The following is an 11,566-nucleotide window of genomic DNA, read 5'->3' as shown; positions in this document are numbered from 1 at the left end:
ATGCAGTGCCCTATGATGTTGTGGTAATGGGGTGAGCTGGAGCTTCTGTATGGATGCTCTTCTAGTGAAAAAAAAGCATTCCCCTAAGTCTAACATACTGAAGTGCAGAATTGGGGGCCCTTTAAATGAAAAAAGGTGTCCTATAGGGTGCACTGTATGGGAGAAAAACATTGAGAAGTGGGGGCCTTTATATTTGAGTCCTCCACAAGTCATAGTTAAAAACCCACTAGAACTCATACAATAAGGCTCATCAGGCTAGTTCTAGTTCACCTAAGCTAAGTAAAAATCATTATATGTTGTCTGCTCATTAAGGGCAAACACGAAGGTTTTCTGAAAAAATATAACTCTTTTGTTTTTATTATTTTACGCCTTTTACGTAATGGCCAGCAGAATGCGGAGTCACTGCAGTTTCCCCACCTCTATTTCCCCTCAAGCGGGTACTTGCTGTGCATAAAAACGAGCACACCCCGTCCAGGCCAGACCCAGATCCCAAAGCCTAGAGACGGGGCTGTGAGGAAGCGACAGGACAACAACGCAATATTATCGAGTTAACGTCGAAGCGCACAGATAAACCGTCAATTCACGGTAAGAAATAATTCAGTTATACTTAATATTATGATTATAAAGTTGTTTGTCTGTAGCGTCATTGAGAGCGGCTTCATTCCCGTTATACGTGATTATCGTGGTGAACCATCTGGGCTAATGGCCAGCAAGGGTGACAGTGCTGCACTGGTTCGTTAACATTAACGTTACCCAATGTATTAACAAGAAAAACGTGTATTTTATCATTTGCTTACAGTCCTTAAGGCTTGAATATGTATTTGTTTTTTTCACTATCCAAATTATGAAATTATGCTCTGCTGGAATCATTGAAATTTAATTAAAATCAAATATTCAATGAGGTTATGTCCTGCTATATGCCCCATAGAATAATATAAATGGGTACATAATAATCCATTGTAGCTCATGTTGATCATTATGAAAAATAATTGACACAAGTGATCATCTGCCCGTCTCTGCAATCATACAGGGCTGCACTGTAAAAAAAAAAAATCGTAAAAAAATGGTAAAAAGTCTGGCAGCAAAAGTTGCCAAACACTTACCGTCAAATAACAGTAAAAAACTTTTAGTTATTCGACAGAGATTTATTTTAAAAATATGGATAATTACTTTGGACATTGTCTGCATTTTTACAGTTCAACCATTGTAAAATAAAAATAAAATCTAATTTTAAAACATTGCTAGAATGTTAAATGAATGGATAAATCTGCATTAAAAATGAAAAAGACTGCAGAAATACCTTAAAATTACCAAATTTAAATGAAGACTGTTTTCATACAGTAATCTTTGGTAAATTCATAGGATTATTCAATCCATCCACAAGAACTCCCCCTCAAAATACAGATTTCTGGATGTAAAACACAAAAAATACATTCAAATTACTCTCCTTTAACACCCATTAATGGTATCTTGAGAGCTTTAGGCTTTTATTTTATGTGATTATCCAATCTATTTACAGTAAATCCCTGGTAAATGTTGGTTTTACACTGTACAAAAAATAAGATCATGTGATAATAGTTTCAAAAAACATCATTTTAATAATCATTACTTTATATAAACATTATTTGACAGTAATTACAAGCAACTCTCCAGTATATTTACAGGCTTTTCCCATAAACGTATGGGGTATAGATTATATAAACATTATTTTACAGTAATTGCAAGCAACTCCCCAATATATCTACAGACATTTCACATTAATGTATGGGGTTCTGAATGTACAAAAACCAAAAGGTGTATGTAAAAGTACCATTATATCAACTTCTTTTACACTGAATCATTATATACATTTTTCTATTGCCATTTTACAATCCATTCAATGCAGATCCCCATTTGAGGTGTATGAGGTTTCAAGATGTTTAATAATGTATCATAAAATTACCTTTCACTACTTGCTTTACAAAGTAATTCACCATTTTTACAGTGTTATCCTTAAAGTTTCAGAATTAATGAACCAATAAACAGCCATATTGAATTATAATGTGGGTCTGAAGCTAATCAACCCAATAAGAGCTCAAACAGAATACTTTACCAGAATATATTTATTTTTTTCTCATTCAGATTATTTCAATAGACATCAATAGAAGCAAAAACAGTTTTGTACATTTTATCAGTACAATGTCTTACATGTTGCATTATGGCAAAAGGGAAACTACAGCCAATTTAGAAATTCATACATATTATTCCCATGCTCTAAGATGGTTCAAAATGTTAGTGAACATGAACAAATCTCTCCCAAATCCAAAAATTATTTTGCTAAAATTCAAATTTGTGATGTCATCTGATAATGTCTGGAGCTTTTCCAAAAACAATGAATTGAGAAAGATGTTATAGATGACACTGAGAACACCCAGGGGGATGTTCTGAGTATACGGTAGGGTTGGACTGATGGGCAATGCCATCGTCCATCATAAATGGCTGACAGTCATCAACCACTGAGCCTCTACCATCATAACATCGTGTTTTAAAAGCCCCCACATTGTCTGTCCATCTATTGCGTGGATGAAATTACTCTTATTGGCTTTTTTACTCACAGAGCTTTTATTGCACTTACAGTAACGCAACGACTGTAGTTGTCGTCACCTCAAGTACTTCACGTGGTTCACTGTCTCTCCTCTGCTCCACTCAGAGGACACACACTCACACATGCAAGGATCGCTCAGTGCCACTTGTGGTGAAACAGACGAGAGGAGAGAAACTTAGCGCAACCATAAATGACAGCAAAATGCAGTAATTTATCCCACCCGATATCATCGTCCATTATGATGTTTCACTGTGGACATCGTCATATGCCAATTCTGTAGACATCGCCCAACCCTAGTATACAGATACATTTTCTTTTTCAGATATGAAAGGTCACTATAGAATAAAGCTTACTTGGGTATTTAAATATTACTACAAAATTAGTTTCACATTCATTGTCTATGAAGCAGCCCCAGACTTAATTGCGGATGGCATCAGAAATTTGAGTCTCATGTCTCTGGTTTGTGGCTTTGGGAGGAAGTAGTTCACATTCACAAATATCAGAAATGGGAGTTACACATGTGCAAGTCACAAGCAAGTCTCAAGTCTTAACCTTAAAGGCTCAAGCAAGTCCTAAGTCACTGTGTTTAGACTCAAGTAAGCCAAGTCAAGTCACTGCTAAACGTCAAGCAAGACAAGTCAATTCAATCACAAATCAAGTCACCATGAAAGAAGCGCTTAAAACACTAGAGAAAGGGGTATAATGGCAATCCATGTCATGAGAAAACGGCAACACGAAACAGTATTCTATCTGATGATTACTTTTTTCTGCTGTGGATTGTGTAGACTAATACATCCATTAATTTGGAACACTGAAATTGTTCAAACGTCAAGCATCATCAAGGAAAAATACCATCTTGTTTGCCTGATCTTGAAGGATTGCATTTGTCACACAGTTGACTGGAGAGAAGGAGAGACCATTCTGCTGTGGTTGAGTTACATTGACTTTGAACTAGTGAGGGACCTCAAACAGAATAAAGGATTGTAAACAAAACTACTTATAGAGAACCAACAAATCCACTCTTTATTAAATTAAAAGCACTAAAATTCAATGATCTGGTTGACTTCAAAACTGCCCAAATCATATACAGAGTAAAAAAAATAAACAATTACCTAAAAGTGTCCAAGGGTTGTTTCAAATGAAAGGAAGTAAACATGACCTGAGAGGAAAAAGCATTAATTAAGGACAAAATATTATTGTGTCACAATCAAAGGAGTTAATATATGGAACAACTGCAGTGAAGAAATTAAAACATGTGGAACGCTAATCAAATTTAAAAGACTTTTTAAAGATAATATATTTGAACGGATACAGGATGGACTTGTTTTTTGTTTGATTTGATAGAGATGAGTATTATGGACACTGGTGGTGGATAGTTGAGTTTTCATATTAATCATGAAAGTGTATTGTTAAAGCAAAAAAAAAAAGGGGGGGGGGGGGGGGTAGGACTAGAAAAGTTTCTAACTTCTGTTTTTTGAACATGGAATGCCTTATCTGAATTATATATATGGTTTATTATATATATTTGCTGATGATTTTGAAAAAAAAAAAGAAAATTAAATGAAAATGTCATCCTATACAAAAAAGTAGGCCCACTGTGGAAACAGACGAGTGAAAGCAATGTTTGTTTTTGTGTTACTTGATTCTTTCATGATCATAACCTTTGAGCACTTGTCTTTAGGGCAGTCATGGGGAGGTTGTGTGAGACGGCTCTCGTGTCCCTTCTTATTATGTCTCTTCTGAATGCTGAATTGACATTGGCTAAAAGGGGAAGCAGCAGCAGCAGCGGCAAGAGGACTTCATCTTCCAGCAACAGAGGTGGGACACAATCAAAACCAGGAAGCACTTCCAACAGAAATACCAACCCTTATCCTTCTGGTGGAAGCTACCCTCATCCAGGAACAGGCAATACAAATCCAGGAGGATATCCCAGACAAAACCCAGCCTCCAATCCAGGAGTTGGTAGTAACCCCAACCAGAATCTTGGTAGAGGAAATCCTGCTCATCCAAACCAGAACCCTGCAGGTGGCTATCCAGCTGCAGGTGGCTATCCAGCTGCGGGTGGTTATCCAGCCGCTGGAGGGTATCCCAACCAAAATGCAGGAAGAGGCAATTATCCAAATCAATATCCACCTGCTGGAGGCTACCCAGCAGCAGGTGGCTACCCAGCAGCAGGTGGCTACCCAGCAGCAGGTGGCTACCCAGCTGCAGGACGATATCCTAACCAGTACCCAGCTGCAGGAGGATATCCTAACCAGTACCCAGCTGCAGGACGATATCCTAACCAGTACCCAGCTGCAGGAGGATATCCTAACCAGTACCCAGCTGCTGGAGGATATCCTAACCAGTACCCAGCTGCTGGAGGATATCCTAACAGGGGAGGTGTCAATCCAGGTGGGTACCCTAACCAGTATCCGGGAGGTGGTTATCCAGTCAGAGGGGGAAATACGGGAAATACAGGTTGGGGTGTGCCTGGTGCGAATCCAGCAGGAGGTTACCCGGGTGGTTACCCCAACTGGAACCCAAACAATAAGATCCTCAGTCCCCGCTATGGTGGAGGAGGCTATGGACATGGTGGTTATGGGATGGGAGGGTCTCCTTTCTCTCGTTCTGTGGAGAGTATGGGATACAAACCCAAGTCTTCCGGTTTTGCCAAGAAAGCCATGGTGGCAGCAGGAGTCGGTGCTGTGGCTGGAATGGCTGTCGGGTATGGATTAGGGCGCTTCCCTCGACCACATTTCACTTTCCGCAACCCTGAAGAGGAGTACTACTACAACAACTACATGTATCGTCGTTACGGCTCCCAGTCCACAGATGAAAAGGACTATGGCCGTGATTATGTTTACAAGCCACCACCACGGGCAGAGTCTTATGAAAAATTCATGGATCGCTGTATGAACAGTACTGACCTTTTGAAGGATCAGGGCAACAGCCAACAACAGGCAACAACCCCTACTCCTAACAGTCAGAGTGGAGGTGATAAAGAGGATGATGACACCGTCAGCATCGAGGAGATTGGATACCCAGCCCTAATTGAGCAAGTGAAGGCCCGGCGCTGTGTTGAGAAGTACATGGTCTACTCTGAGCGTTTTCTGCAGGAACGAAAAGCTGAGCAACAGTCCCAGCAGAATCGCAGCAGTCCTATGGGCTACGGGATGATTCAGTTTTTCTCCTCCCTCTTAATGCTTGTGTCCAGCATGCTCCTGCTCCAGTGAGAACAATCATCCCTCCTTTCACCTCACCCTGGATGTATTCTATGTCCTCTGTTATATCTGCACGTCTGCATAGCACTAACCTATATTATCTCCATAACACAAACAATAGATGTATACATACAAGATCTTTGGGTCATATTTGTTTAGACATTTAGTATCAGCAGAGAAAACTAGCTTGTGTACATAGTAAATGAAGGAATACATTTTAAGAGGCAGCATTTTAGATTTTACAGTTAAACCATCAGATTTATGTTGTATAAGCTGCACTACTTTTTTTCTGCGAAATTATTTTGCACCTCTGTTATTTGCACTTTTTCACTCCTCATCATTGAACACTGAATGCATAGAGACAGATTCAGGGTATTTTATTTCAGTTTTTGTGGCAATGTATTATGACAATATATATCTGCTACTGTGTAAAAGAGGAATGTTACACTAAGAGTTTTATATATGTCCAGAAACATCCAACTAACATAATAACATCATCCATCCACACTTCCATCAGTACAGAACAATCCAACAGGCTGATTTTCCAATTGGATGATCAAAAGGAGATTTAATTTTCAGTGTTTTTCAGCTTTCAAGGAAGCTGAACTGATTAAAAGTGGGCTTTTAAAGCAGATTTCTAGATTGTCAGAGCAATGTAATGTAATGTTTGGTAATGGGAACTAAATGAGACATAATTCCTTCAGCCGGTTTTCAGACACCTGTTATTTCTAAGGGCCTCTCACAAAGACACTTAAAGAGGAAAAGGGACTTTTCACCTCATTTTTAGATGAGCTATTAATGAGAAAGGAGAAATAAATTTGTGTATGGGCTTTGTCACTATGGTAATGGATCTGTGATTATGTGGGGAACCATCTATTGTGAGTGATTTGGTTTAATGTTTGGCTCTGGAAGGTGATTTAATGGCCACAAGATAAGGTATTTGCACATTGTGGTGCAAACATTTATCCCTAATGGTGTTTATTATTTGAAAGATGATATGACCCTGAAAGATTCCTTTATTAATGACCATTATTAATCACCTCATGACAACCAAATATGTAAACTTCTCTTCAACGATAGAGGGCTTCCCTCTGGACAAATAGTTTGCTATCCAACAATATACAGTTAAACACTTGTATGACAGAAATCGAAATGTGATTGAAGAAGTCCTCAAAGTAAAGAATTTCTCCTTCTCAGGTACATGACACTCACATGTCGTTTGTTGTTCAGCTGCCTGTAAAATCCTGGATTGCATGTAATAGCCCTCGACAGAATGGAGGCATCGATCAACACGTGTCCTTTGATGTGCAGGAAATGACGTTATTAGTGGTGTAATGGTGTTGCCCCTTTGCCTGCGGCCATTGAGAACAATAGATGCATTTGTTTTGGGTGAAATCTGGGATTTGATTTTGTTTTTTTTCAGCAGAGGAAGCCCACAACAATTCAACGCTTTAATCTTAAACTCTCTCTTCTTGGCTCTGAACTGTGAAACTGACTAACTGGAAACACTGGCTTAGAATTTCCTAGAAGTGGAAATTATAAATGGAATGGAATACAAAGGAGGGTTTATGACTTTTACTTCTTCTGCTGTCGCTGCACTGTCGTGTTTTACATTCAGACTCCTGTCTGGGTTTGGAGATTTGATTCCATAGCTTTTGCCAACTGTGGTTTTATATTTCCAGGCGTACTCTTTAAATTTGCAGAGACACTCTAATTTTCCAGACTGTCCAGGCTGCTTGGTCATGAGCTGGTCCATATATCTGCGTCTTCCTCTCATTTAATGCATCTCCCCATAACTCAATGAGATCTGCAGTCATAGGTGTTGGTGGGCTTGTAAATACCCGTATTTCCCAAACTCTAGCCTCCTCTGGCTGTCATGGTGTGTGCCTCTTGAGTAATGACGTAGAAAATTTGTTTGTAATGTTTTAACTCAGATGTTTTATTTGACGGCTGTATTTTTTTAGTTAGTATATATTGTATTTATTACTATAGTTCCTTTATTAGTTTGTGTTTGATATTATTTCAGCTGATTTTTCCTTTATCAGGCTGTATTAATTAATAAACACTGTATGCTCTCAATTATGCCATTTTTACAGGATTTTAACCTTGTTCGGTTTAAAGAAAAATGATTGTTCTTCATTTCAAACTGCTAGAGTACTGCTGCACTCCTCCTTAAAGTCTGTATTTTGTGAAGTTGTTGGCAAGTATATGTAAAATCAAAATGAGAAGTCAGTACTGTACTGTAGTACTGTCCAAATCCTTGCAATGTTCCCTTTTATAGTGATGGTCTTTTATTTTGTTTTTATCCAGCCACTTGTACTTCACATTTCTCTTTTAATCTTTTAATCTCCTTGTAAATCTGTTTTTAATGTTCCATCCAGGGTTCTGGCAAAATGTTTTTATTCCATTTCAAATTACAGTTTGACTTTTTCATACAAAATAGGCTGTAGAATATCTGTAAAGTGCACTTATTTCCCTTTAGGATTGGATATTCTGTAACTGTGTCATTGAGCTCATACTGAATGAATCTGTGTCAGTCTTCTGGTTCTGATTTGCAATTGTAAATGCTTTAGTACTCATCAACTGATATGACTAACATGGTTTAATATGGTTTGTCATGAATGTGTATGTGCTAAATAAAATATGTGAAAGAAATAACGGTTTCCCCTAAATTACATTATCCCACAAACACTATCACGCATTCTTGTTTATTATAGCCTTTAAACTAATTAAATATTAGAATAATACCAGAGTATAGCATGAAGAGAGTGAACCAAAGATTTACTTCCATTTCCTTACCAATGCAGTTACCTGCAGTTTATATGTCAGCCACCATTTTGATGGCAACTTTCTGTTATTCTGTCGCTACTGATAATGTCTTGAATGCTTGTTTTTCTGAGATGACATTTCTGAATCAGGAAATTTTAAACAGTATTTGAGGCAAAGCTTTTGATACACGCACTTGACACCAGCATGTTAGCATCGCCATTGCATGGCTGTAGACCATACTCTTGGTAAATGTAGAATGTAACCCTGAGGTTTCTAAATCCAACCAAGTCCCATAAAAAATACCAAGAACATGACTCATAATTGACAGTTAAAAATAAACGTGATCCCTGACAGTTTGGTCGGAGATTCGTGTGACCTCTGCTAGTAGCCTTGGGCAGCCTCAAGCAGAGATGAGGAGGAGCAAACCGCCAAATTCTTTCCTTTTCAAACTTATAATCATCAGCCCCAACCAACACACTTTGTTCAACTCTCTTGTGGGGCCACAATGCAACTTACCAAGACCATGTAGACAGACTCTGATGTGTAAAATTGGTGGAGTTCACCTTTAATAGCCTAATATATCCATTTTAAAGAAAATACTTGGACAAACTCACCCTACATTAGTCAATAAAGGGCAGAAGGATAATTAGTTTAAAGTGGCTTTTATTTGATTTGCATTTTCGCTAACAGCATCTGTAATTGATAGATTTCCCAGTGATGAGTGGTCAGATTAAATCGCTCTTATCCAGGCTGCTATGAGGAAAGGCACCACATGTCCAAGTGTGAGAAAGATGTTACTCGTGGGAGCAGGTGCAGCCGCTTTAACAAAGGCTCTCCAGCGAGACTGGTTGTGATATCGTTGGTTTTCCTGGTAGTAAAGCCGTTGATCTTCCTCAGAGGAGGTAGTCTTGTGGCCATGATGGTTCTTAGATCCGTGCTTTGGCCTACCAAGCAACCCCAGCCCGTACCCGGTGCCCGAGCCTCCCAGCACACCAGCTGCTGCTGCTCCTGCCCACTTCAGGCCATGCTTGGAGAAGCCACGACTCTGAGAGGGAGGTGCTTCTTTACCTTCTTTACCTTGTTTACTGTCACCTTTTTTTCCACCCCTGAAGAAACCTCCACGTTTACCGTATGTGTACTGTGCACCTGGGCACAGAGCGACCATAAGTAACAGCCAAATCCAGAGGGACAAAAGCTTCTGCCGGCCTGTCATTACTGGAGATCTGAGCCCTGCAAAAACACATCAACATCAAGGCTGAGGGTGAATAACCTGAACACTTTTACTTGAGTTACTAGAGTTGATAACATTAGATATAGAATAGAAATGGCTTTATTTTAGCACGGTATACTCATTTGACAGGCAGAGAGAGGTCTTTCAATTCTGTTGGCAGTCATTCAAACTGGCATTAAAGCTTTTGATTTTGCTCAATGCACATCCACATGCTCACCAGCACAAACACAACAGACATCTAGAACGATCCACATTCTCTGTCAACACTAGGATTAGCCAGGCATTATGTGTGATGCATATTTCGCCCTTTCATGATGCCGAGCTGTTTTCCCTGCCTCTGATACGCAGTGTACATTTCCATAGCTTTCTACAAAACATATCAATGATGTAGTATCAAAGGGTGTATATGCACATGTGTGGATGTCACTGCAATGCATTTGGAAATAGGTCATTTCAATTACACAGGTAAAAAGAGTTGATAAAAAGTTTTGATTGTTTATATGACACAAACCATCTTGCATTTAATAACATATAAAATTCACAAATATAGTTAAATGTAAGAGATTTTTTTTACCTTTTTGACTGGTCACACAGAGAGGTTATGATGCTGGAGCCGCAGTCCTTTCTCAAACCATTTACAGTACAGTGCAGCAGGGCAGCATGTTGGTTTTCAGTATCAATTCAATACCAACGTTCACTCAAAAGAGCCAGCAGAGCCCCTCCCCAAAACAAACCATGCTTTGCCATTGGTTCCAGATCAATAATATCGTACAGGTTGAATGATTTCTGCTGACGGTGGCATTTCACATACAGTTGTGACATCTAGTTTTCTCTCATTATCCAACAAATGCAAATGCAAGTGCAAAAACAAATAGATACTTGTTGACAAAATACTGCACTAGCTGGTTTTTGTCTATCACAGGTCTCTGCCAGATCCACCTGCATGTTTGTACTTGCAATTATTCATTAAAGCTCACAGTATGTATATATGATTATACAGTATATTTATATGATTATAATGCTCAAGCGTGGTTAAGGGAATTAGTGTTTTCTCCCCTCCTTTTTAGCCTTAATTATTTGAACTCACTACATGACATGATATGCACTCACTCCATGTAAAGCATGACATTATTTAAGGAAATTCCTAACATGACTGTTACCATTAAGTGGCCTTTTAAGTATAAAGTGGCCTTTAGAAAGAGGAAGACAGAGAGCAAGAAACTGAGTTATCATAAGAATTTGTGAAGCATTAATGCACATTTAATAGAAGATAACAGATTCATTTTTAGGATCAATTCACATTGTTGATTTATATCCCGGATTTTATGACCTTATTGTGCTAACTAAAAACATTTTATGTGGTTATCATATTGAGTGTTGCTTTGATAAAAAAAAAAAAAATCTTGATACTACATTTTGTTTTTTACTTTTATCCTGTTACTTTACGTATAATGCAATGTTAAGTATATTTGATACAGAGAAACAAGTGTATATTTATCAATATGAAGGACATGTCTGTGCTAATAAATGTAAAGATTCATCATGCAGATCAAAGAAAGAACAAGTAAATGAAAGCTTTATACACTGAATAGAACGAATGAGCATATCAACCATTAAGAATCCTAATCTTTTGTATGAAATAGAGAAATAGAATAAAGATGATTGTTCAGAAATATGAGACTGGCCTAATCCTAAAAATTGGGGGAAATAATATATCAGTCAGAGGGACCAAACCGCTACTTTTACTGCAATACTTTATTATTCTGTTTATACTTATGT

At 38.3% G+C, this 11,566-nt stretch overlaps 1 protein-coding gene across 3 annotated transcripts; it reads left to right on the top strand.

Annotated features, from left to right (window-relative positions):
- Positions 1–449: 449 nt before the first annotated feature.
- On the top strand, positions 450–8,438 carry LOC122968019 (calcium-binding protein P-like). Of its 3 annotated transcripts, none has more exons than XM_044332904.1 (3): positions 451–585; positions 4,266–4,759; positions 4,856–8,438. In XM_044332904.1, the coding sequence occupies exons 2-3, from the start codon at positions 4,273–4,275 to the stop codon at positions 5,797–5,799; spliced, it is 1,431 nt and encodes a 476-aa protein (XP_044188839.1). In that variant the 5' UTR covers positions 451–585; positions 4,266–4,272; the 3' UTR covers positions 5,800–8,438. The 3 variants fall into 3 exon arrangements, with proteins under 3 accessions (XP_044188837.1, XP_044188839.1, XP_044188838.1); XM_044332903.1 differs by having other exon boundaries at positions 4,266–4,777; XM_044332902.1 differs by having other exon boundaries at positions 450–585; positions 4,266–8,438.
- The last annotated feature ends 3,128 nt before the right edge of the window (positions 8,439–11,566 follow it).

Source organism: Thunnus albacares, chromosome 18, assembly GCF_914725855.1.
Source record: "Thunnus albacares chromosome 18, fThuAlb1.1, whole genome shotgun sequence".
Classification (NCBI taxonomy): domain Eukaryota; kingdom Metazoa; phylum Chordata; class Actinopteri; order Scombriformes; family Scombridae; genus Thunnus; species Thunnus albacares.
This window is presented reverse-complemented; position numbering and strand designations above follow the sequence as displayed.